Here is a 24,111-nt window from a genome sequence, read left to right on the forward strand (position 1 = left end):
GAATAGGCTGATACCCAATTTCATGGACCCAAGATCCATAGGTAAGGCTGTACATTGCAATATAAATGTCCAATACATACAATTGGCTGAATAGTGAGGGGATCTCCGAAATGTAAAGTTCTGTAATAAGAGCTAAGACGCTAGTATTTGTGTAAACTCTTTAAGCAATGTAATCTGTAGGTGTCACTGAGTAGGCTGATACCCCATTTCATGGACCCAAGATCCATGGGTAAGGCTGTACATTGCAATGTAAGTATGCCTCGAATGCAATTCTGAAGTCTATATACATCCACAGTGCGATTTCAACTGAATTTTATGTTTTGTGTTAAATTGTCTTTTGTTAAATGTTTATACCAACATTATAAAACAAACTTGTTTACCATTATCGAGTCCAATTGTGGCATTATTCCACTATTTTCATCCTTTGGCATCAGTTTCAATGGGGGACTTTTATTTTGAAGGCAAACAGGCATTTTCACTTTTTTTGCTCGTGCTGTTGTTCATGACACAAACTCGAAGTCACATCAGCTCTAAAGAAGGGGCAAAGCATAGACACAAGACTTGGCAAAAGACCCTTCGGGAGAGGATATGCTACACAGCGCCCTCTTGTGTGGGGAGAGTAGTTGAATGAAAAGTGCCTCCTTCCTCCTGCACCCGGCAATCATTGATCATTATTACAAGATTGGACAAGTAAATGCAAGGGCACCATCACGTGGCTTTTACCTTTCCAATGATTTCTAATCAACGAGGAAGGAATGATGCACTTTTAAAGGATTCAAACAGCGATGTCATTTGTGGGTGATCCTGTCCAGAAAGAACAAGTAGAACCCATTGGGTGGAGCCCTAGCCCATGTAGCACATTGTACAGGTAAGCAATAAGGCAACAAGAAAATCCACCTAGGAAGTAAAACAATTAAAGATCATAGACACTTTAGGTGAGGTGCTATTCAAATACAAAACAAGTTGATAGTAATCTCTACTTGCTGTGGGATCCATTCTACATGTCAAATCAATCGTATGTTATTTGTCACATGCTTCATAAACAACGGGTGTTGTTTAACAGTGAAATGCTTACTCACGGGGCCTTTTCCAACAATGCAGAGTTAAAGATAAAGGAGTAGAGACATGAGGAATACATTTACAGTGAATAACAGATAACAGTTGATTGTTCTTGCAGAGTAAATACAGAATAATTGAGGTAATCAGGCACTTTATTTCCATTACTTTGCTATTCTAACATTACCGTATTGATTTATTAGGAATGCACATTATTCAGGGCCTCATCAAAATACAGACTAGTGAACAGTGGTAATAATAATAATAATAAATATAGGCCATTTAGCAGACGCTTTTATCCAAATCGAGAATCCAACCCACTGTCAATTGCGTTGCAAGCGCCATACAAAATTGTGCAAGTTGAAGAAAGTGTTCCACACATAAATAATATCATCAGACAGAGACAAACTGTTAATTCATGAAATACTTAAAAACAGAGCAGTGAAACTTGAAATAAACTAAATTCAACTTCTATTCTACGTTGGTTCAACCAGTGTCCAGTGGGAAGTGTTCTTCACTCAATAAATACCTTGGGACATCTGCATACCATCTACATGACATCTGCAATTTGTTCCTTACAAACCCTAGACATCTTTCCATTGAGATGCAACAGGTACGTAATACAACAAGTGGAATGTCATACATCCAAATGGCCAAGCTCTGGAGATCCTCGTCAAGATATTTAATCTCATGTTGTTCATTCAATAAGATCCTACAAAACGGAGGGGACAACAGAGGGAAGGTATCAATATTTTCCACATTACGTCTTGTAAATGGATCATCGTTCATTTAAAACAATTGACGGGCCAACATGACCATAACGCTGCCCTTAAATGCACAAGTTCACACACATTTAGCCTTTTGCTATGCACACAAAATGTCCTAAAAATCCTGAGTGCCTTTAGCCACCATGCTAAAGCTAATAACACTCACATCATCTGAATCCACTGGGAAGACTGATGTTCCGTTGCTACTGGCGACACTCTCTGGGTCGGCGGCAATGGAGCAGTCGTCGTCCTGAACCTGCAGGACAGAGAAGCGATACGTTGGCGCCCTGTAGGGGGCGGAGCAGAGCCACAAGGCATGTCAATATTTAGGACCAGAACGGAAGCAGGCATTTCAATGTGCACTTGTACCTGAGCAGTGTGTGTCTGTGTGTGTGTGTGTTCTTGCATGCTCGTGTGCATAAATGTGTATGTGGCTCACCTATTTCCATAGCCCATTCTCCTTACAGTATAGACAGCAGCGGCAACAGCCACCAGAATGACAATCCCTGATCCAACACAAACTACGATCAACAGCATCTTCTCTCTCTGAAATACAGACATAGCATTATCATATTTCTGGTCATATTATTCTAAACGCTATAAACCTTTATCATGCGACGCAATGCATCATCTAATATGTGGGGCTGTATTTTCTGATGCGGAAGTAGCCAGAGTGTGTGTAGGCTTTTGTTCCAGCACACCGCTGACACAACTGATTCAACTCATCAACCAGTTATCAAGCCATTGATTGATTGAATCAGGTGTGTTAGTACTGGGCTGGAACAAAACCCAGCTCACAATGTGTGTCTCCCGAGAATGAAGAACACTGTTACATTATGCCCAGATAAGTCACACCTTCCACACCGTGAGCAATAACCCAAGCACACACACACAAAGGAGACCCACACAAGAACTCGCAGATGCACACACACAGGTCACACTCACCGGGGTTTCAGAATATGGGCTGGCAGTGGGGGGCTGACTGGAGTTCCCACAATGCCTGTTGACTGTCTCCTTTATGCGCAGGGGAGTGAAACCTCCCTCACACTTATCACTGGAAACCTTACGGTACCTACACATGGAGACCACATGGTGAACTGTGTGTGTGTGTGTTTGGTTTGACTATCTTTGTGGGGACCACATTTCGCCGGTCCCAACAAGGAAAAGGTTATTTTAGGCTTAGGGGTTAAGTTTAGGGTTAGGGATACTATTAGGGTTAGGGGTTAGGAGTTAGGGTTAGGAGTTAAGGTTAAGGGTTATGGTTAGGGTTAGAGTAAGGGTTAGGGTCAGGAAAAATAGGATTTTCAATGGGAATCAATTGTTTGGTGCCCACAAGGATAATAAAACAAATGTGTGTGTGTCATAATTACCCCGTTGTCCTAAGCTCCCCCTCCTCTCCATTTAGACACACCTCCAGGGCGTGGTCTGCAGTGTCCAGTTGTCTCATACACTCTGAGCTGTTCTCATGACGATAGTAACCATAGTCACTGTTGGAAAGGAGAGACACATTAGGCCATTTCAACCAGACACAGCATATGCCTTGTGGTAATGTTATGTTTGGGTCTGCGTTGACTCTGCCTTTGCCTCAAAGGCACAATTAGAGAAAAAAATGATTTTTTGCTAGAAATTAAGTAACAGATTGTGCCTTTAAATGGACAACTTTCAACTTCTGGTTTCCTGTATCTGAATGTATCCCTGACTAGAGGGAGAGAATGAAAACCAGTGTTGAATTTATTAGGGCACAACAAAGCATTTTTTTTCAACAGACAATAAAAACTAGTGTTTCCTAAGTTCAGGTAGTTCCTTTCTGTTTCAGTTCGTTTTCTTCTGGTTACTACTGAATACGACTCAGTAGTGTTACGGTCCTCCAGGACCATAACTGAATAGCCTTTTCAGTTTAGACTGGACCCCTGACAGTGTTTCTTACCATAGGTAGTCCTCTCTGGTGCAGGGGCAGGGACTTTTCTGCCTGCTCACCACGTAGTCCCGTCCATTCCTGCAGACGGACAGCTTCCTCAGCCTCCTGAAGGTCTCCTTGTAGCCCAAGACACACCCCTCTGTGGCCAAGTCCCCGCCCTCTGTGGCATGGGCCAACCACTGAACATAGTCCTGGTTACCACCTATAGGAAACCAACGTTAACCAATAGAGGGAGACTATTGAGATTTGCCAATTTTAGTATATATTTATCGATATTAGTATGTTCAATTCCGTTCCTAGTGACCCACAGGGGTCACCAAAGGTGGCTTGTGGAAGGATATATAGGAGGGCAAACTCATTGTAATAGCTGGAATAGAATCAATGGAATGGTATCAAACACATCCAACATATGTAAACCACATATTTGACGACATTCTTTGGGTATTCTCACAATAGAAAGCTAGTTACTGTTTCATTCCCTGTGAAATGTCTGTTGTTGGTTTAATGATTATGATCATTGGAGAAATTATATTTGACAACAAACAAATGACACAGGGGGAATCTCAATCATCTTTCCTTGATTCCTCGCGACCACTCTCCTCATCTCCTTCACAAAAAGCATTGGAGGAGAAGATCCAAGGTTCCTCCTCTCAGACATTCTCCTCCACTCAGTTTTGACATGGAGACGAGTAGTCACAGGACACAAGAATCAAGAAAATACAATTGAGATTCACCCACACTCTCTGGTGAGGAGACTCTGGAAGTCAATGGTGACCACCACCCACATGGGCTGGTGGTCTTCCTCGGGCCGGTAGCCCCACACGCTGATGTTCATGGTCTTGGTGCCCGGCTCGGATGTCAGGCCAGCGAAGAAGATGGGCTGCTCTGTAAAGTTGTACACCTTCCAACACTGGCCTTCATCTGTGGAGAACCTGGGGTGATGCACAATGACATACGGGGTCGTTTTCAGTAGTGCACAGAGTCACAAAACGCTTTGCAATGGAAAACTAAAACGAGCCTTTCTTATTGGACAAAGTTAAGGTTGATTTCTTTTGTTTGGTGCCTAATGAATACGACCCTGTATAAACATCTGAATGTGAACGTGCAAGCACACACACACACACACACACACACACACACACACACACACACACACACACACACACACACACACACACACACACACACACACACACACACACACACACACACACACACACACACACACGCATGAAGTACACAGGATTAAAACACACACATACAGAGTTACCGGATAGTGGACTGCTTATAGACACATTCACAACTTCATAGGGGGAGAAGAGTGGATAGACACACACACACTCCATAGTCAAACACAGACACAGACAGACAGACAGACACACAGACACACACACACACACACACACACACACACACACACACAAAACACTCACTTGGGTGGGGGTGCGAATAAAAAGCCTCTTTCTTACACCCAATCTTTCTACATGCCACCGACTGTGTGTGTGTGCGTGCGTGTGGTGTTCAGTACTTGATGGTGTTGATTTGGCCGTCCATGGGGTGGGCCTCCACAGCCACGACGAGCCCCCCAGCGTCCAGGATGCTGTAGTGATGAGGGCCCCTCAGGGATCCCCTCCACTTGTACCCCCCGTCCTCCGACACGTACACGTCAGGCCGTGTTGACGAGATGGAGTCCCCCACACTGCCTGACCGGTCAAAGGGCAGAGGTCATAGAAAGGTCACACACAGCTAGAGGGTGGGGGATGTGTCCGAAAGCATGTTCTATCTGTCAGTCATCCGGTCCCAAATTTCTTCCTACCCCTCCGTTTATCCCTAACCCTCCAATGTTTTCTAACCTGAAGGGCCTGGATAGAGATAACCAGTAGTAGTAGTGTAGTGGAGAAGCTTTCACCATACTGATCCCACATTACTGATCTGCAAACATTAAATGGTAAGGGAACGAGTGGGGACCGGGCATATAAAGTGCACTATATATGGGATCAGCTATTTGTAGTGATGACCGAATTATTAGGGGGGGAGAATTTCCTGTGTAGTCTATTCAAGATTCCCTACAACGCTAAATGTAGTGCACAACATCCTGTAAACTACGGTAATACAGAAGTTTCACAATGCAACATGTCTTTGATATGTATGATTGACAGTTTGGTTACCGTGGGCGATGACAAGGCCAACGGCAGTGGGGTCAGAGAGAGGCAGCATGGGAGTGATGCCGTTGTAGCGACTGTATTCACCGTGGATGTGCAAGTTACACTGTCACAAACACACCACACACACACACCACACACACACACCACACACACACACACACACACACACAAGAATCCAGTGTTCACAATCATATAATAAGCGTCAACATACTCTACTCGAGACACTTAATTGTCAGAGGAGGGAATGAAGTTAGTTCTCACATCATTTCTTGAATCCTCACCACACTCAACATTCTGGGGCTTGTTGAGGAGTGTCCACTGTCCCCCTCGGTTAAACGAAATGACTGTCCGAATGCGGCCGTCTGTCAAAAACAATACCCAGGAAAAAACGTTTTAGTTTGGATTAGTAATTGTCATTCATACACATCATTATGCCACTAAAAAATACTTACATTCACACTTTAATCAGCAAGTTGAAACCCCCCTATAAACTACATGCATTTTATATTGGACAAGTTCAGTTATCAATCAGTCAATCAATCAGTCAATCAATCAAATGTATTTACAAAGCCCTTTTAACATTGACAGTTGTCACTAAGTTCTTATACAGAAACCAGGCCTAAAATCCCAAACAGCAAGCCATGCAGATGTAGAAGCACGGTGGCTTGGAAAAACTCCCTAGAAAGGCCAGAACCATTTGAATAAACCTAGAGAGAAACCAGGCTCTGAGGGGTGGCCAGTCCTCTTCTGGCTGTGACGGGTGTAGATTATAAGAGTCCCTCCCCGTTTCGGACTGTTAATGTTCCTAAAGAATACGACCCAGATTGTGTTGATGCGTAGTTGCGTACCCTCCTCCAGTATGTTGGTGAGGTACACTCCTCTCATGGAGGTGACGTTGGTGAAGTCGCTCTTCCCTTCCCCACCAAACAGGTGGCGCTCCAGAGACTTAGAGTACAGGATGCCCCGGTCATCTGATGTGTACACCGTCCCAAAGTAGCTCTCCTCTGGAGGATAGAAGACAGTAGAGTATGGTACAATAGAATAGAAAGTCAATAGAATCAAACAGTTTAATAAAGAAGGAATAGTCATGTATCGTCTACTCTATCCCGACCCATGAGACAACACACACACGGATGGAAGAAATACAGTGTCTTCTGTAGGCTTGGGAACAAACCCAACTGTGCTGACACAGCCCACTATGAGTCGGCATAGTGATGAGGGGCTGTAAACATCAATAAATGGTGTCAAGAACCCTCCTGACATCAAAGATGTAGAAACAACTTACGTCAGCACTTAGTGGTAAATAGTATGCATATGACCTTCTGGCCTTAAAATCCCTTTATACCATGTGTGTGTGTGTGTGTGTGTGTGTGTGTGTGTGTACCCTGATGCCCAGAGCTGTGTCTGCTGTTATTCTAGTCTATCAATGTGTCTATCTACCTCTAACCTTCCCCCACTCAGATAAAACCCCTCCTTCTTATCTCCTCCATTCAGCTGAATGGCACAAATGCCTCGGCCCTCCACCCATAGACACCTACTGTATGTACTGACACAGAAGACACACACAGACACACACAGACACACACAGCCTGTATGATCGGATGATTTGTCAGCAATACTGAGAACTTGTGAAACCAGTCGTTCCTCTTTCTTTCTAACAAACTCAAGCTTTTCCATTGCAGCAAGCAGGGTAGTAGAACTGAGACAGACATATCAGGGTTAGTAGGACTGAGACAGACATATCAGGGTTAGTAGAACTGAGACAGACATATCAGGGTTAGAGTAGAACTGAGACAGACATATCAGGGTTAGTAGGACTGAGACAGACATATCAGGGTTAGTAGGACTGAGACAGACATATCAGGGTTAGAGTTAGTAGGACTGAGACAGACATATCAGGGTTAGTAGGACTGAGACAGACATATCAGGGTTAGTAGGACTGAGACAGACATATCAGGGTTAGTAGGACTGAGACAGACATATCAGGGTTAGTAGGACTGAGACAGACATATCAGGGTTAGTAGAACTGAGACAGACATATCAGGGTTAGTAGGACTGAGACAGACATATCAGGGTTAGTAGGACTGAGACAGACATATCAGGGTTAGAGTTAGTAGAACTGAGACAGACATATCAGGGTTAGAGTTAGTAGAACTGAGACAGACATATCAGGGTTAGTAGGACTGAGACAGACATATCAGGGTTAGTAGGACTGAGACAGACATATCAGGGTTAGAGTTAGTAGGACTGAGACAGACATATCAGGGTTAGTAGGACTGAGACAGACATATCAGGGTTAGTAGAACTGAGACAGACATATCAGGGTTAGTAGAACTGAGACAGACATATCAGGGTTAGTAGGACTGAGACAGACATATCAGGGTTAGAGTTAGTAGGACTGAGACAGACATATCAGGGTTGAGACAGACATATAGGGTTAGTAGGACTGAGACAGACATATCAGGGTTAGTAGAACTGAGACAGACATATCAGGGTTAGTAGGACTGAGACAGACATATCAGGGTTAGTAGGACTGAGACAGACATATCAGGGTTAGAGTTAGTAGAACTGAGACAGACATATCAGGGTTAGTAGGACTGAGACAGACATATCAGGGGGTTAGTAGAACTGAGACAGACATATCAGGGTTAGTAGGACTGAGACAGACATATCAGGGTTATAGTTAGTAGGACTGAGACAGACATATCAGGGTTAGTAGAACTGAGACAGACATATCAGGGTTATAGTTAGTAGGACTGAGACAGACATATCAGGGTTAGTAGAACTGAGACAGACATATCAGGGTTATAGTTAGTAGGACTGAGACAGACATATCAGGGTTAGTAGAACTGAGACAGACATATCAGGGTTAGTAGGACTGAGACAGACATATCAGGCTTAGTAGAACTGAGACAGACATATCAGGGTTAGAGTTAGTAGGACTGAGACAGACATATCAGGGTTAGTAGGACTGAGACAGACATATCAGGGTTAGAGTTAGTAGGACTGAGACAGATATATCAGGGTTAGTAGGACTGAGACAGACATATCAGGGTTAGTAGGACTGATACAGACATATCAGGGTTAGTAGAACTGAGACAGACATATCAGGGTTAGAGTTAGTAGAACTGAGACAGACATATCAGGGTTAGTAGAGGACTGAGACAGACATATCAGGGTTAGTAGAACTGAGACAGACATATCAGGGTTATAGTTAGTAGGACTGAGACAGACATATCAGGGTTAGTAGAACTGAGACAGACATATCAGGGTTAGAGTTAGTAGAACTGAGACAGACATATCAGGGTTAGTAGGACTGAGACAGACATATCAGGGTTAGAGTTAGTAGAACTGAGACAGACATATCAGGGTTAGTAGAACTGAGACAGACATATCAGGGTTAGAGTTAGTAGAACTGAGACAGACATATCAGGGTTAGAGTTAGTAGGACTGAGACAGACATATCAGGGTTAGTAGAACTGAGACAGACATATCAGGGTTAGAGTTAGTAGAACTGAGACAGACATATCAGGGTTAGTAGAACTGAGACAGACATATCAGGGTTATAGTTAGTAGGACTGAGACAGACATATCAGGGTTAGTAGAACTGAGACAGACATATCAGGGTTAGAGTTAGTAGAACTGAGACAGACATATCAGGGTTAGAGTTAGTAGAACTGAGACAGACATATCAGGGTTAGTAGAACTGAGACAGACATATCAGGGGGTTAGTAGAACTGAGACAGACATATCAGGGTTAGTAGACTGAGACAGACATATCAGGGTTAGTAGGACTGAGACAGACATATCAGGGTTAGTAGAACTGAGACAGACATATCAGGGTTATAGTTAGAACTGAGACAGACATATCAGGGTTAGTTAGGACTGAGACAGACATATCAGGGTTAGTAGAACTGAGACAGACATATCAGGGTTAGTAGGACTGAGACAGACATATCAGGGTTAGTAGAACTGAGACAGACATATCAGGGTTAGTAGAACTGAGACAGACATATCAGGGTTAGAGTTAGTAGAACTGAGACAGACATATCAGGGTTAGTAGAACTGAGACAGACATATCAGGGTTAGTAGGACTGAGACAGACATATCAGGGTTAGTAGGACTGAGACAGACATATCAGGGTTAGTAGAACTGAGACAGACATATCAGGGTTAGAGTTAGTAGGACTGAGACAGACATATCAGGGTTAGTAGAACTGAGACAGACATATCAGGGTTAGTAGAACTGAGACAGACATATCAGGGTTAGTAGGACTGAGACAGACATATCAGGGTTAGTAGGACTGATACAGACATATCAGGGTTAGTAGGACTGAGACAGACATATCAGGGGGTTAGTAGGACTGAGACAGACATATCAGGGTTAGTAGGACTGAGACAGACATATCAGGGTTAGTAGGACTGAGACAGACATATCAGGGTTAGGTTAGTAGAACTGAGACAGACATATCAGGGTTAGTAGGACTGAGACAGACATATCAGGGTTAGAGTTAGTAGAACTGAGACAGACATATCAGGGTTAGTAGGACTGAGACAGACATATCAGGGTTAGTAGAACTGAGACAGACATATCAGGGTTAGTAGAACTGAGACAGACATATCAGGGTTATAGTTAGTAGGACTGAGACAGACATATCAGGGTTAGTAGAACTGAGACAGACATATCAGGGTTATAGTTAGTAGGACTGAGACAGACATATCAGGGTTAGGTTAGTAGAACTGAGACAGACATATCAGGGTTAGTAGAACTGAGACAGACATATCAGGGTTAGAGTTAGTAGGACTGAGACAGACATATCAGGGTTAGTAGGACTGAGACAGACATATCAGGGTTAGAGTTAGTAGAACTGAGACAGACATATCAGGGTTAGTAGGACTGAGACAGACATATCAGGGTTAGTAGGACTGAGACAGACATATCAGGGTTAGTAGAACTGAGACAGACATATCAGGGTTAGAGTTAGTAGAACTGAGACAGACATATCAGGGTTATAGTTAGTAGGACTGAGACAGACATATCAGGGTTAGTAGAACTGAGACAGACATATCAGGGTTATAGTTAGTAGGACTGAGACAGACATATCAGGGTTAGTAGAACTGAGACAGACATATCAGGGTTAGAGTTAGTAGAACTGAGACAGACATATCAGGGTTATAGTTAGTAGGACTGAGACAGACATATCAGGGTTAGAGTTAGTAGAACTGAGACAGACATATCAGGGTTAGTAGAACTGAGACAGACATATCAGGGTTAGAGTTAGTAGAACTGAGACAGACATATCAGGGTTAGTAGGACTGAGACAGACATATCAGGGTTAGTAGAACTGAGACAGACATATCAGGGTTAGAGTTAGTAGAACTGAGACAGACATATCAGGGTTAGTAGGACTGAGACAGACATATCAGGGTTAGAGTTAGTAGAACTGAGACAGACATATCAGGGTTAGTAGGACTGAGACAGACATATCAGGGTTAGAGTTAGTAGAACTGAGACAGACATATCAGGGTTATAGTTAGTTGGACTGAGACAGACATATCAGGGTTAGTAGAACTGAGACAGACATATCAGGGTTAGTTAGAACTGAGACAGACATATCAGGGTTGAGACAGACATATCAGTTAGTAGGACTGAGACAGACATATCAGGGTTAGTAGAACTGAGACAGACATATCAGGGTTAGTAGAACTGAGACAGACATATCAGGGTTAGTAGAACTGAGACAGACATATCAGGGTTAGTAGAACTGAGACAGACATATCAGGGTTACTGAGACAGACATTAGGGTTAGGACTGAGACAGACATATCAGGGGGTTAGTAGAACTGAGACAGACATATCAGGGGTTAGTAGGACTGAGACAGACATATCAGGGTTAGTAGAACTGAGACAGACATATCAGGGTTAGTAGAACTGAGACAGACATATCAGGGTTAGTAGGACTGAGACAGACATATCAGGGTTAGTAGAACTGAGACAGACATATCAGGGTTAGAGTTAGTAGGACTGAGACAGACATATCAGGGTTAGTAGAACTGAGACAGACATATCAGGGTTAGTAGAACTGAGACAGACATATCAGGGTTAGTAGTAGGACTGAGACAGACATATCAGGGTTAGTAGAACTGAGACAGACATATCAGGGTTTAGAACTGAGACAGAACTGAGACAGACATATCAGGGGAGTTAGTAGAACTGAGACAGACATATCAGGGTTAGTAGGACTGAGACAGACATATCAGGGTTAGTAGAACTGAGACAGACATATCAGGGTTAGTAGAACTGAGACAGACATATCAGGGTTAGTAGAACTGAGACAGACATATCAGGGTTAGTAGACTGAGACAGACATATCAGGGTTAGTAGAACTGAGACAGACATATCAGGGTTAGAGTTAGTAGAACTGAGACAGATATATCAGGGTTTAGTTAGTAGGACTGAGACAGACATATCAGGGTTAGTAGAACTGAGACAGACATATCAGGGGTTAGTAGTAGGACTGAGACAGACATATCAGGGTTAGTAGAACTGAGACAGACATATCAGGGTTAGTAGGACTGAGACAGACATATCAGGGTTAGTAGGACTGAGACAGACATATCAGGGTTAGTAGAACTGAGACAGACATATCAGGGTTAGAGTTAGTAGAACTGAGACAGACATATCAGGGTTATAGTTAGTAGGACTGAGACAGACATATCAGGGTTAGTAGAACTGAGACAGACATATCAGGGTTAGTAGAACTGAGACAGACATATCAGGGTTAGAGTTAGTAGGACTGAGACAGACATATCAGGGTTAGAGTTAGTAGGACTGAGACAGACATATCAGGGTTAGTAGAACTGAGACAGATATATCAGGGAGTAGAACTGAGACAGACATATAGGGTTTGGACTGAGACAGACATATCAGGGTTAGTAGAACTGAGACAGACATATCAGGGGTTAGACATATCAGGGTTAGTAGGACTGAGACAGACATATCAGGGTTAGTAGGACTGAGACAGACATATCAGGGGGTTAGTAGAACTGAGACAGACATATCAGGGTTAGTAGGACTGAGACAGACATATCAGGGGGTTAGTAGAACTGAGACAGACATATCAGGGTTTAGTTAGGACTGAGACAGACATATCAGGGTTAGTAGAACTGAGACAGACATATCAGGGTTAGTAGGACTGAGACAGACATATCAGGGTTAGTAGAACTGAGACAGACATATCAGGGTTAGAGTTAGTAGAACTGAGACAGATATATCAGGGTTATAGTTAGTAGGACTGAGACAGACATATCAGGGTTAGTAGAACTGAGACAGACATATCAGGGTTATAGTTAGTAGAACTGAGACAGACATATCAGGGTTATAGTTAGTTGGACTGAGACAGACATATCAGGGTTAGTAGAACTGAGACAGACATATCAGGGTTAGTAGAACTGAGACAGACATATCAGGGTTAGAGTTACTAGGACTGAGACAGACAAATCAGGGTTAGAGTTAGTAGGACTGAGACAGACATATCAGGGTTAGTAGAACTGAGACAGACATATCAGGGTTAGTAGGACTGAGACAGACATATCAGGGTTAGTAGAACTGAGACAGACATATCAGGGTTAGTAGAACTGAGACAGACATATCAGGGTTAGTAGGACTGAGACAGACATATCAGGGTTAGTAGGACTGAGACAGACATATCAGGGTTAGAGTTAGTAGAACTGAGACAGACATATCAGGGTTAGAGTTAGTAGAACTGAGACAGACATATCAGGGTTAGTTAGAACTGAGACAGACATATCAGGGTTAGTAGGACTGAGACAGACATATCAGGGTTAGGTTAGTAGAACTGAGACAGACATATCAGGGTTAGTAGGACTGAGACAGACATATCAGGGTTTAGAACTGAGACAGACATATCAGGGTTAGTAGAACTGAGACAGACATATCAGGGTTAGAGTTAGTAGAACTGAGACAGACATATCAGGATTGGTAGGACTGAGACAGACATATCAGGGTTAGTAGAACTGAGACAGACATATCAGGGTTAGTAGGACTGAGACAGACATATCAGGGTTAGTAGAACTGAGACAGACATATCAGGGTTAGTAGAACTGAGACAGACATATCAGGGTTAGTAGAACTGAGACAGACATATCAGGGTTAGTAGGACTGAGACAGACATATCAGGGTTAGTAGAACTGAGACAGACATATCAGGGTTAGTAGAACTGAGACAGACATATCAGGGTTAGAGTTAGTAGGACTGAGACAGACATATCAGGGTTATAGTTAGTAGGACTGAGACAGACATATCAGGGTTAGTAGAACTGAGACAGACATATCAGGGTTATAGTTAGTTGGACTGAGACAGACATATCAGGGTTATAGTTAGTAGAACTGAGACAGACATATCAGGGTTAGTAGGACTGAGACAGACATATCAGGGTTAGAGTTAGTAGGACTGAGACAGACATATCAGGGTTAGTAGAACTGAGACAGACATATCAGGGTTAGTAGAACTGAGACAGACATATCAGGGTTAGTAGAACTGAGACAGACATATCAGGGTTAGTAGAACTGAGACAGACATATCAGGGTTAGTAGGACTGAGACAGACATATCAGGGTTAGTAGGACTGAGACAGACATATCAGGGTTAGAGTTAGTAGAACTGAGACAGACATATCAGGGTTAGTAGGACTGAGACAGACATATCAGGGGGTTAGTAGAACTGAGACAGACATATCAGGGTTATAGTTAGACTGAGACAGACATATCAGGGTTAGAGTTAGTAGAACTGAGACAGACATATCAGGGTTATAGTTAGTAGGACTGAGACAGACATATCAGGGTTAGTAGAACTGAGACAGACATATCAGGGTTAGAGTTAGTAGGACTGAGACAGACATATCAGGGTTAGTAGAACTGAGACAGACATATCAGGGTTAGTAGAACTGAGACAGACATATCAGGGTTAGAGTTAGTAGGACTGAGACAGACATATCAGGGTTAGTAGGACTGAGACAGACATATCAGGGTTAGTAGAACTGAGACAGACATATCAGGGTTAGTAGTACTGAGACAGACATATCAGGGTTAGTAGAACTGAGACAGACATATCAGGGTTAGTAGAACTGAGACAGACATATCAGGGTTAGTAGGACTGAGACAGACATATCAGGGTTAGTAGGACTGAGACAGACATATCAGGGTTAGAGTTAGTAGAACTGAGACAGACATATCAGGGTTAGTAGGACTGAGACAGACATATCAGGGTTAGAGTTAGTAGAACTGAGACAGACATATCAGGGTTATAGTTAGTTGGACTGAGACAGACATATCAGGGTTAGTAGAACTGAGACAGACATATCAGAGTTAGTAGGACTGAGACAGATATATCAGAGTTTGAGTTATTTGGACTGAGACAGACATATCAGGGTTAGTAGAACTGAGACAGACATATCAGGGTTAGTAGGACTGAGACAGACATATCAGGGTTATAGTTAGTAGGACTGAGACAGACATATCAGGGTTAGTAGGACTGAGACAGACATATCAGGGTTAGTAGAACTGAGACAGACATATCAGGGTTAGTAGGACTGAGACAGACATATCAGGGTTATAGTTAGTAGGACTGAGACAGACATATCAGGGTTAGTAGGACTGAGACAGACATATCAGGGTTAGTAGGACTGAGACAGACATATCAGGGTTAGTAGGACTGAGACAGACATATCAGGGTTAGAGTTAGTAGGACTGAGACAGACATATCAGGGTTAGTAGGACTGAGACAGACATATCAGGGTTAGTAGGACTGAGACAGACATATCAGGGTTAGAGTTAGTAGGACTGAGACAGACATATCACTGAGACAGACATATCAGGGTTAGTAGAACTGAGACAGACATATCAGGGTTAGAGTTAGTAGAACTGAGACAGACAGATCAGGGACATATAGGACTGAGACAGGTTAGAGTTAGTAGAACTGAGACAGACATATCAGGGTTAGAGTTAGTAGGACTGAGACAGACATATCAGGGTTAGTAGAACTGAGACAGACATATCAGGGTTAGTAGAACTGAGACAGACATATCAGGGTTAGAGTTAGTAGGACTGAGACAGACATATCAGGGTTAGTAGAACTGAGACAGACATATCAGGGTTAGTAGAACTGAGACAGACATATCAGGGTTAGAGTTAGTAGGACTGAGACAGACATATCAGGGTTAGTAGGACTGAGACAGACATATCAGGGTTAGTAGAACTGAGACAGACATATCAGGGTTAGTAGGACTGAGACAGACATATCAGGGTTAGTAGAACTGAGACAGACATATCAGGGTTAGAGTTAGTAGGACTGAGACAGACATATCAGGGTTAGTAGGACTGAGACAGACATATCAGGGTTTGTAGAACTGAGACAGACATATCAGGGTTAGTAGAACTGAGACAGACATATCAGGGTTAGTAGAACTGAGACAGACATATCAGGGTTAGTAGAACTGAGACAGACATATCAGGGTTAGTAGAACTGAGACAGCCATAGATCTAGATGAAATAGATGTACAGTTTCAGACACGATCGCTGCTGAGCAAAATACATGAGTCAACTTTAATGTTTGATCTAAAGACGGATCCATGTGGCTCATATGTCCTTTGTCTGTACTTGAAAAGCATGTGTGAGTGTGTGAGTTAGAATGTGTGAAAGAGAGAGAGGGACAGAATGTGAGATAGAAACAGACTAGAGTGTGTGCGTGTGACAGAGTGTGTGTAAGATGTGTGTGTTTGAGTGAGTTGCGATGAAGTTCACTCCTTTCCCCTACAGTACCTCCTGGATTGTCCACATGCATGAAGATCATGTCCTCATCCCCATCCAGAACCGAGTAGAACTGGAAACACACACACACATGTATACAGGTGAGAAAATGAATCATTAAGACATGTGTGGAACCGTTTGCGTTATTGTAATGCCTCCCCCAATTAGTGTGTGTGTGTGTGTGTGTGTGTGTGTGTGTGTGTGTGTGTGTGTGTTCTCCCATTTCTAAGCCTTTAAATCATCGTGAGAGAATATCTTTGTTTCTGTCTCGTCAGCAAGATACAGTTTGGGAGGGAGTTGAGGGAGAGACAGGAGAGCAGGGGATGGTATGTGTGTGTGTCTTTGTCTGTGGCAAGACCAGGTGTGTGCATCTGTCGTTACGTTATGTGTTGTAATGGAAAGTTGCCAAACGGTCCCCTCCTGATATGAGTAAACGTCTTCCAAACCCCTACTTCCCCTTTCAAGAGCTTCTAGACCAGACCCTTGGTGACAGTTACTATATCTTGTAGTTACTTTGTCACAATGGGGTTTTTAATCTGTACTATGTCTTGTCAATTGTTGTGACAGATTCTTTACCGTGTACTTGACGAAATGCTGTCACCCTGATCTGGAATGTTGAGATATTTTAAAATGAATTTATGGCAGGGGGACAGATAGAGGGACAGAGACAGAGGGACAGGGGGAACAGAGAGACAGGAGTAGACAGGGACAGGAAGACAACAGTACAGAGGAACAGGAGAGATGGACAAGGGTAGGATTGTGGAGGTCATGACATTTTTTCAGACGGAGATTGTCAAGCAAATAACTGCCAGTCTCACGGTTAATGAACGTTATTAATTGTATTATTTTATTGTAGGAAGAATACAATCAAACATAGTGTCACGACTTCCGCCGAGGTTGGCTCTCCTGCCCGTTCAGGCGGTGCTCGGCGGTCGTCGTCACCGTCCTACTAGCCACTACCGATCCCTTTTCGTGTATCTGTTGGTGTTGTCTGATTGGTTTCACCTGTGTGTTGTTTAGTTAATTAGTGTCTGTATATAATGTAGGTTGTCCCGCCCTTGTTTTGTGCGGGATTGTTTATTTGTCATCTATGTCTGTCGGTGTATCTTTTGTTCTTATTCTCCGGTTTGTCTTTTATCCTGTGTTGGATATTTCACCCTGTGTGTATTGGGCTGACCATGTTTTCTTGTTCACCGGAGAATCAAACTTTCATATCGCTATCTGCTCTCTGCGCCTGATTCCACCCACCTTGATTAGACGTGACACATAGATTCATAAAATAGAAAAGATCTTTTCTCCAAACGATTTCAAAGGAAGCGCGCACATGCGGCTATTCTGTGTTGAGTGGTTAACAAAGAAACTGGTCCTCCTATATGCTTCATTTAGAGTTATTTATGCAACTTTAGTTGTGACACAAACGTTGGGCTATATGTTCAGATTTTTATACATTCTAAGGCTGTATGATGCGACTCTAATATTGATTTGAAAAATAGTTGCATGAAAGGCATGAGCTCTTATTTGTTTATTGTTCAAGCTACACACACTTCATCAGTCTCTCATTCACAATTTGACAGGCACTTGATAGTTTTCTAACCAGGCCTCAAATTTCCCGGCGGCAACCCCCTTTGTGTGTCCGTAATGCCCCCTAAAAAATCCATGCCTTTGTGGCCAAAGTGGCCGCTGTGCCCTGAATATAATAATTCGAATTCCCTTCTCCCAGCTGCCATGCTCCGAAGCACCTCTCACTCACATGGCTCTCTCAGATATCTACATTTTTAATATCCAATGCCCGTCACGTGATCGGGTCCTTCTCACAGGCATTTCAGCTAAGAAGTAGGATACAAATTAATGAAGACAGACACATAGGGGGACGCAACTCCGAATTCAGGTGTGGTGGTAATACCATAATAGCCATAGACAGGGGACAATAGAATGAAGTGAGGACTGAGGGGACATAGTGGGGTACAGAGGGACATAATGGACAGACAGACAAACAGACAGACAGACAGACAGACAGACAAGAGCCTGTCCTACCTGCTCAGTGGAGGCGGAGGGGAGCTGGGCCTTGTTGAATTGGTCCCCTTGGTCTGAGGACACATAGATGACACGTGGGGCTCCCTAGGAGAGAATCACTTAGTCACAACACAAATCCAACCAAGGCTCCCTGGGAGAGAATCACTTAGTCACAACACAGATCTAGCCAAGGCTCCCTGGGAGAGAATCACAACACAGATCTAATCAAGGCTCCCTGGGAGAGAATCACTTAGTCACAACACAGATCTAACCAAGCAAGAACCACAATGTGGTGTAGGACTGTTGACTGACTGGACCAATGAAAGGCAGAGTGAGTGGAAATAACACAGAATAACACAGAGTGTAAATGATTGTACAGTATATGTCAGCTTATATGTTGATACCCGTGTGTGTGTGTGTGTGTGTGTGTGTGTACACTTGCTTGCATGAGTGTGCAAGCTTGTGTGTGTGTGTGTGTGTGCATGTGTGTGCGTGCGTGTGTGTGTGTGTGTGTGTGTGTGTGTGTGTGTGTGTGTGTGTGTGTGTGTGTGTGTGTGTGTGTGTGTGTGTGTGTGTGTGTGTGTGTGTGTGTGTGTGTGTGTGTGTGTGCATGTATGTGTACGCTTGCTTGCTTGCGTGTGTGTGTGTGTGTTTTGGTTGCATTAGTGTGTGTGTCTCACCAGTGTCTCTATGACTGAGGTGAAGAGGAAGCCTCCTACATAGCCGAAGGAGAAGATGCTGTGTGCCACGGTGGTGAACGTCTTCCCCAGGTCTTCTGTCCTCTTTAGGAACAGCTCTCCTCTTCTGTCTGCCTCCACTAATGACACAACACATTACTAGACCAGCGCCCAAACAGAAGAAACTGAACTTGTTGCTACGGTGTGTACTAATGAATACGACCCCGCTCTCACCTGTTCCTTTGGGACTGAAGCTGAAGAAGAGAGTGATGCCGGAGCCCCTGGCAAAATAAGAGAGAGAGAGAGAGAGACCCAGTTAATAATCATATTTATTACATGGTGTTACTTTTTATTACATAGGGGCAAATTCTATAACTTACAATCAAGTCATTTTCACTTAGGCTCCCATTGATTGATATCAATGCATGACTAAGTGAAAATGTGCCTTTAGGGACTTAACAAATAGGAGCTTCTCACTCCTACCAGACACACTATAGTTGCCACCAGACCTGGGCTAAACATTCCAATTCAGTCAAACAACAGCCAACAGACTGTAGACATGTGTGCTTTATGAGCTCTGTGTGTTTACTACATTGATGTATTGAAGTCAGTATTTAGATTGAACACGACACACCTCTCTTTGTCTGGGCACGGCTGATCAAACTGAGCTCTGTGGTGTGTGTGTGTGTGTGTGTGTGTGTGTGTGTGTGTGTGTGTGTGTGTGTGTGTGTGTGTGTGTGTGTGTGTGTGTGTGTGTGTGTGTGTGTGTGTGTGTGTGTGTGTGTGTGTGTGTGTGTGTGTGTGTGTGTGTATTGTGTGTATGCCCCGTTTGTTCTCACCACGTGAAGGATTGTGTTCCTTCGTGAACCTTTTTCCACACAGTCCCAAAGTCCAGAGAAAGCCACAGGCCACCCTGCAAGTCAGAAAAGCATAGGAGAATGTGTATTTAATGCTAGAATATGTAACTTTTTGGGCGACCCGACCAAATTCCCATAGAAATGTGAGTTATAGATCTGTAATTCTCACTGAAAGCAAGTCTAAGAAGTGGAAGATCTGTTTTATCTGTGCTATTACTATGCCTTCTGTTATTAAGTTTTGTTCTTGCATCTTTTACTTTTGGTTTTGTACACCAGCTTCAAATAGCTGAAAATACGATATTTTTGGTTATGGAAAATGTATTTCACAGCGGTTTAGATGATTCTCTACACTATACTTGCTTGTTTTGTCACATAAACTGAAATTAGGTTAACTATTATAATTTTTTCTACCAGTGATTTTTACAAATGGCACCTTTATGTACTGTATGTATGTATGTATGTATGTATGTATGTATGTATGTATGTATGTATGTATGTATGTATGTATGTATGTATGTATGTATGTATGTATGTATGTATGTATGTGTGTATTTGTGTGTGTATGTGCCGTGTGTGATCATGTGTGCGTGCGTATGTGTGAGGTGAGTGTGATCACAAAGAGATAAAGAGCATGTTTGTTTATTTACTCACATCTATGCTGATGACCACTAAGTACTCGGGATTCAAGAAGTGGAAGGTGATTGGCTGGGCCGGGTGAAAAGGCAGATGGACAGACTTAAACGACACTCCGGCGTCAGTTGAAGTAAAGATGACGCCACCGGGGTTGTCCAAAACCGGTGTGTCTGCAGTCAGAATCACCTGTCAATCAGAACAAGCACCATACGTGATGGAAGGTTGCCTTAACGTGCATCTCAATAGTCTAAACTGGCTTCCTCCACTTGTCTTCTCTATTGTCTTCATGTAAATCACCTCCCCCAACATAACTATGAGGCCTCATCCTGGGGTGTATTCATTAGATGCCAAACAGACAAAAACAAACTGCAACAGACCTGAATTTGTCCAATAAGAAACGCTTGCTTTTGTTTCTGAACATTTTCCGTTGCAAATTGTTTTGCTACGTTGTGCCCTAATGGATACCACCCTGATGTGGTTATTTAGGTGCAATGGGTTTGGTGGTTTTGTTGTTCTCACTGTCTAGTCTTCACACCAGTGTTCTGAGCAGCGTGACCACAGTGGCATGTGGAGGAGAGTGTTGAAACTGAGCTGTGGTGGCTCAAGCTGATTGGACAGCAAGAACCAAGACGGCTGACGTGTCTGCACATGCACGCCAGACAGTCACAAAACACACACACACATACACACAGACGTGCAGACACACACACAGACTGTCATCAGCCAGAATGCTTTCCTGCACGTACACTTGTGATCAGGCAGCTTACCTGCTGAGAGTTCCCTGGTCCAGCCAGAAGTCCAAATTCCTTCCTTATGAAGGTGTTGTTGATGAGATGAGAAATATCATGGAAAGACTTGCCATAGTCTGCACTGAGAGGGGAGTATAACGTGCCAAAATGTCAGAACACTGGCTCGGTTCATCGAGAGACACAAACAGACCGACAGACATATTGCCACCATCCACTAACCTGCGGTACAATCGTGAAGAACCGCCCTCGAAGAAGGAATCTAGAGGAGCACTGATTGTAGACAACACCAAGATTACCTGGTGGGACACAAATGAACACTTGGTTAAACTTCACCATGACTGTACTATTACCAGTTTATGCAGTTAGCAATTCCCATTTATCCACCCGTCACTACAAGCAACCACTCAATCACTCACTCAGTCACTCACTCACTCAATCAACCAAATTAAAAAACTGTTGTCAAAGGTTTAAAAGGTTTCCTTTCTCCTCGTCCCCTTTCCCTTCCTTCATCTGCATCGATGAGAGAGAACTGGACAGGTGAAAGCAAATGATCACGTTGCCTCACTGTCTGGTTACCGCAGGTGAAAGAGAGGAAACGAGGGGAGGAAGCTACTCCAGCGTACTGAGCTGCACCCCTTTCAGATGCACCCAATGAGTGATGATGACAATGATGCTACATCCATCATCCATTAAGTGACGACCATACGTACCCCTGTCCCGTCTCCAACCCATGTGACAGTAAAACTGGAGCCATCGTCACCATGAAACCCTGTCTGAAGGGAGAGAGAGAGCGAGGAGAGAGAGAGAGAGAGAGAGAGAGAGAGAGAGAGAGAGAGAGAGACATACGATGAGGGACAGTGTCTGACGGACCAACCAACCTGCACATGTCCTCTATGCTTATTGTTATTATTCAATGCATGGTTATTTTTACCCTTGGGTATTTTTGTTACTGTTGTCCAGTTGACAATATCGATCATTATTAATTATGTAAATATTGTAAATCTCCAAAGAAAGCTATGGCAAATTGTCACGTCATGCCAGTAAAGCAAATTGAATTGAGAAAGAGAGCGAGTGAGACTCAACTTAATATTTTTCCTCACATACACCCATAACATCACACCTTCAGAGCTGATGAACCTTGTGACAATCCAAGTAGCCCTACCCTCAAAAACCCCAAGTAGCCCTACACAAAATCATTAATAATGCAAGCATTAATCATCATGATGACATATTATGATACATTTGCATTCATTTATGCAATGGCAAAAGTAAAACTGCGGTGTTGATGCTATAGTCATTGATAAAGTACGTCAAAAACAGCACTGATATATGCTCTCACCTCGTGTGTATTTTGATCCAACACCCGGTGTTCTAATGGTGTGAGAGGGAGTTTACAAGCGGTGAAAGTGGGTCTTGGAGAAGCTGTGGTATCCCTTTCTGGCCGTGAGAGGACTTGGCGTTGGTCCCCATCTTGCTGAGTCTGATGGAAAGACACCGTTCTCCTGTTTCGTTGCTCTTTGCACTGACCCCTCACACCCAGAAGAAGCAAGCATGCCCCCCCGAGGACCAAAAGTCTCCAAGTCATTTTGATGTGGTGGGCTAAATAACGGTAAAATCCTAAATCCCACAGTTCGGGTCGGGTATTACAGACTAGCACTGCCTGTCGCTTCAGGTGACAAATGACAAGTGTCGCACTTGAATGGATGGGGGCGGAGAGACATGTTTGACGAGTCATTTACCTAAATTCTGCTGCCAGTGGATATATCAACGGTTGTTCGCCCCCATGCCGCATCCAAGTGATGTCCATACATATATAGGCTACAAAACCTCCTTCACATCAGCCACTGCGACGCCTTTGCAAATACTAATAGTAAGCTAAGTCTATAACAGCCTATGACTCAATGTTAACGCTATTGTAGCTATAGGCTAAATTCCCTGTAGCATAACAAGTAATGTATGTATTACAAGTGTGAGAAATGTATCTCCCACCATAGCAACATATCTACAGTAGTCTGCAAAGTATTACTACATAGAACTAAGCAACCTACCTAATAGATGTAATGTAATCAGCAACTATTTATGCGCTTCTCCCTTGTCCGGCAGACAGTGAAACAACTGTTCCAACACCGCGAGATGACGCAGTTGGCCTATAAGAGAACACTGTAGCCACTCGTACCAATTCCTTTTGTGATTTTATTTTTACAAGTTCATGTAGACCTGTTGTTTCTGATGAGTTTACTTTGCTAGAGACAGATGAGACTTAGTAACATTTACATTCAATAAGTCCCTCAGCGCTTAATGACATTTTTGAGGAGACCAGTCCCTCAGCGCTTAATAACATTTTTGAGGAGACCATCATTAGACAGGCAAGAAAGATCATATCGGACTCCACACGTGTACTGAACATTGAGTCCCAGTTGATGCAACCAGGAAGGTGTTATAGGGCAAGATT

At 43.3% G+C, this 24,111-nt stretch overlaps 1 protein-coding gene across 2 annotated transcripts; it reads right to left on the bottom strand.

Annotated features, from left to right (window-relative positions):
* Positions 1-1,193: 1,193 nt before the first annotated feature.
* On the bottom strand, positions 1,194-23,739 carry si:dkey-159a18.1 (sortilin). Of its 2 annotated transcripts, none has more exons than XM_064938917.1 (21): positions 22,999-23,739; positions 22,370-22,432; positions 21,879-21,955; positions 21,678-21,780; positions 20,929-21,096; positions 20,260-20,333; positions 19,655-19,701; positions 19,424-19,560; positions 18,765-18,848; positions 16,743-16,803; positions 6,755-6,910; positions 6,168-6,268; positions 5,910-6,009; positions 5,270-5,444; positions 4,480-4,673; positions 3,751-3,943; positions 3,194-3,310; positions 2,769-2,895; positions 2,263-2,369; positions 1,990-2,079; positions 1,194-1,768 (listed from the first exon to the last, which is right to left on the bottom strand). In XM_064938917.1, exons 1-21 carry the CDS (start codon positions 23,392-23,394, stop codon positions 1,543-1,545), a joined length of 2,796 nt encoding a protein of 931 aa, XP_064794989.1. In that variant the 5' UTR covers positions 23,395-23,739; the 3' UTR covers positions 1,194-1,542. The 2 variants fall into 2 exon arrangements, with proteins under 2 accessions (XP_064794989.1, XP_064794990.1); XM_064938918.1 differs by having other exon boundaries at positions 1,659-1,768; positions 1,990-2,110.
* Positions 23,740-24,111: the final 372 nt, after the last annotated feature.

This window comes from Oncorhynchus masou, chromosome 26 (genome assembly GCF_036934945.1).
Source record: "Oncorhynchus masou masou isolate Uvic2021 chromosome 26, UVic_Omas_1.1, whole genome shotgun sequence".
Taxonomy (NCBI): Eukaryota; Metazoa; Chordata; class Actinopteri; order Salmoniformes; family Salmonidae; genus Oncorhynchus; species Oncorhynchus masou.

Excerpts from the sequence above, each read along its gene's own strand:
- si:dkey-159a18.1 (XM_064938917.1), bottom strand. The coding sequence starts at position 23,394 with ATGACTCGTCAAACATGTCTCTCCGCCCCCATCCATTCAAGTGCGACA. Across the intron at positions 18,849-19,423 it reads CCTCAGTCATAGAGACACTG|GGAGCCCCACGTGTCATCTA; the intron begins GTGAGACACACA and ends ATTCTCTCCTAG. Across the intron at positions 5,445-5,909 it reads TGGCCTTGTCATCGCCCACG|GCAGTGTGGGGGACTCCATC; the intron begins GTAACCAAACTG and ends TTGACCGGTCAG.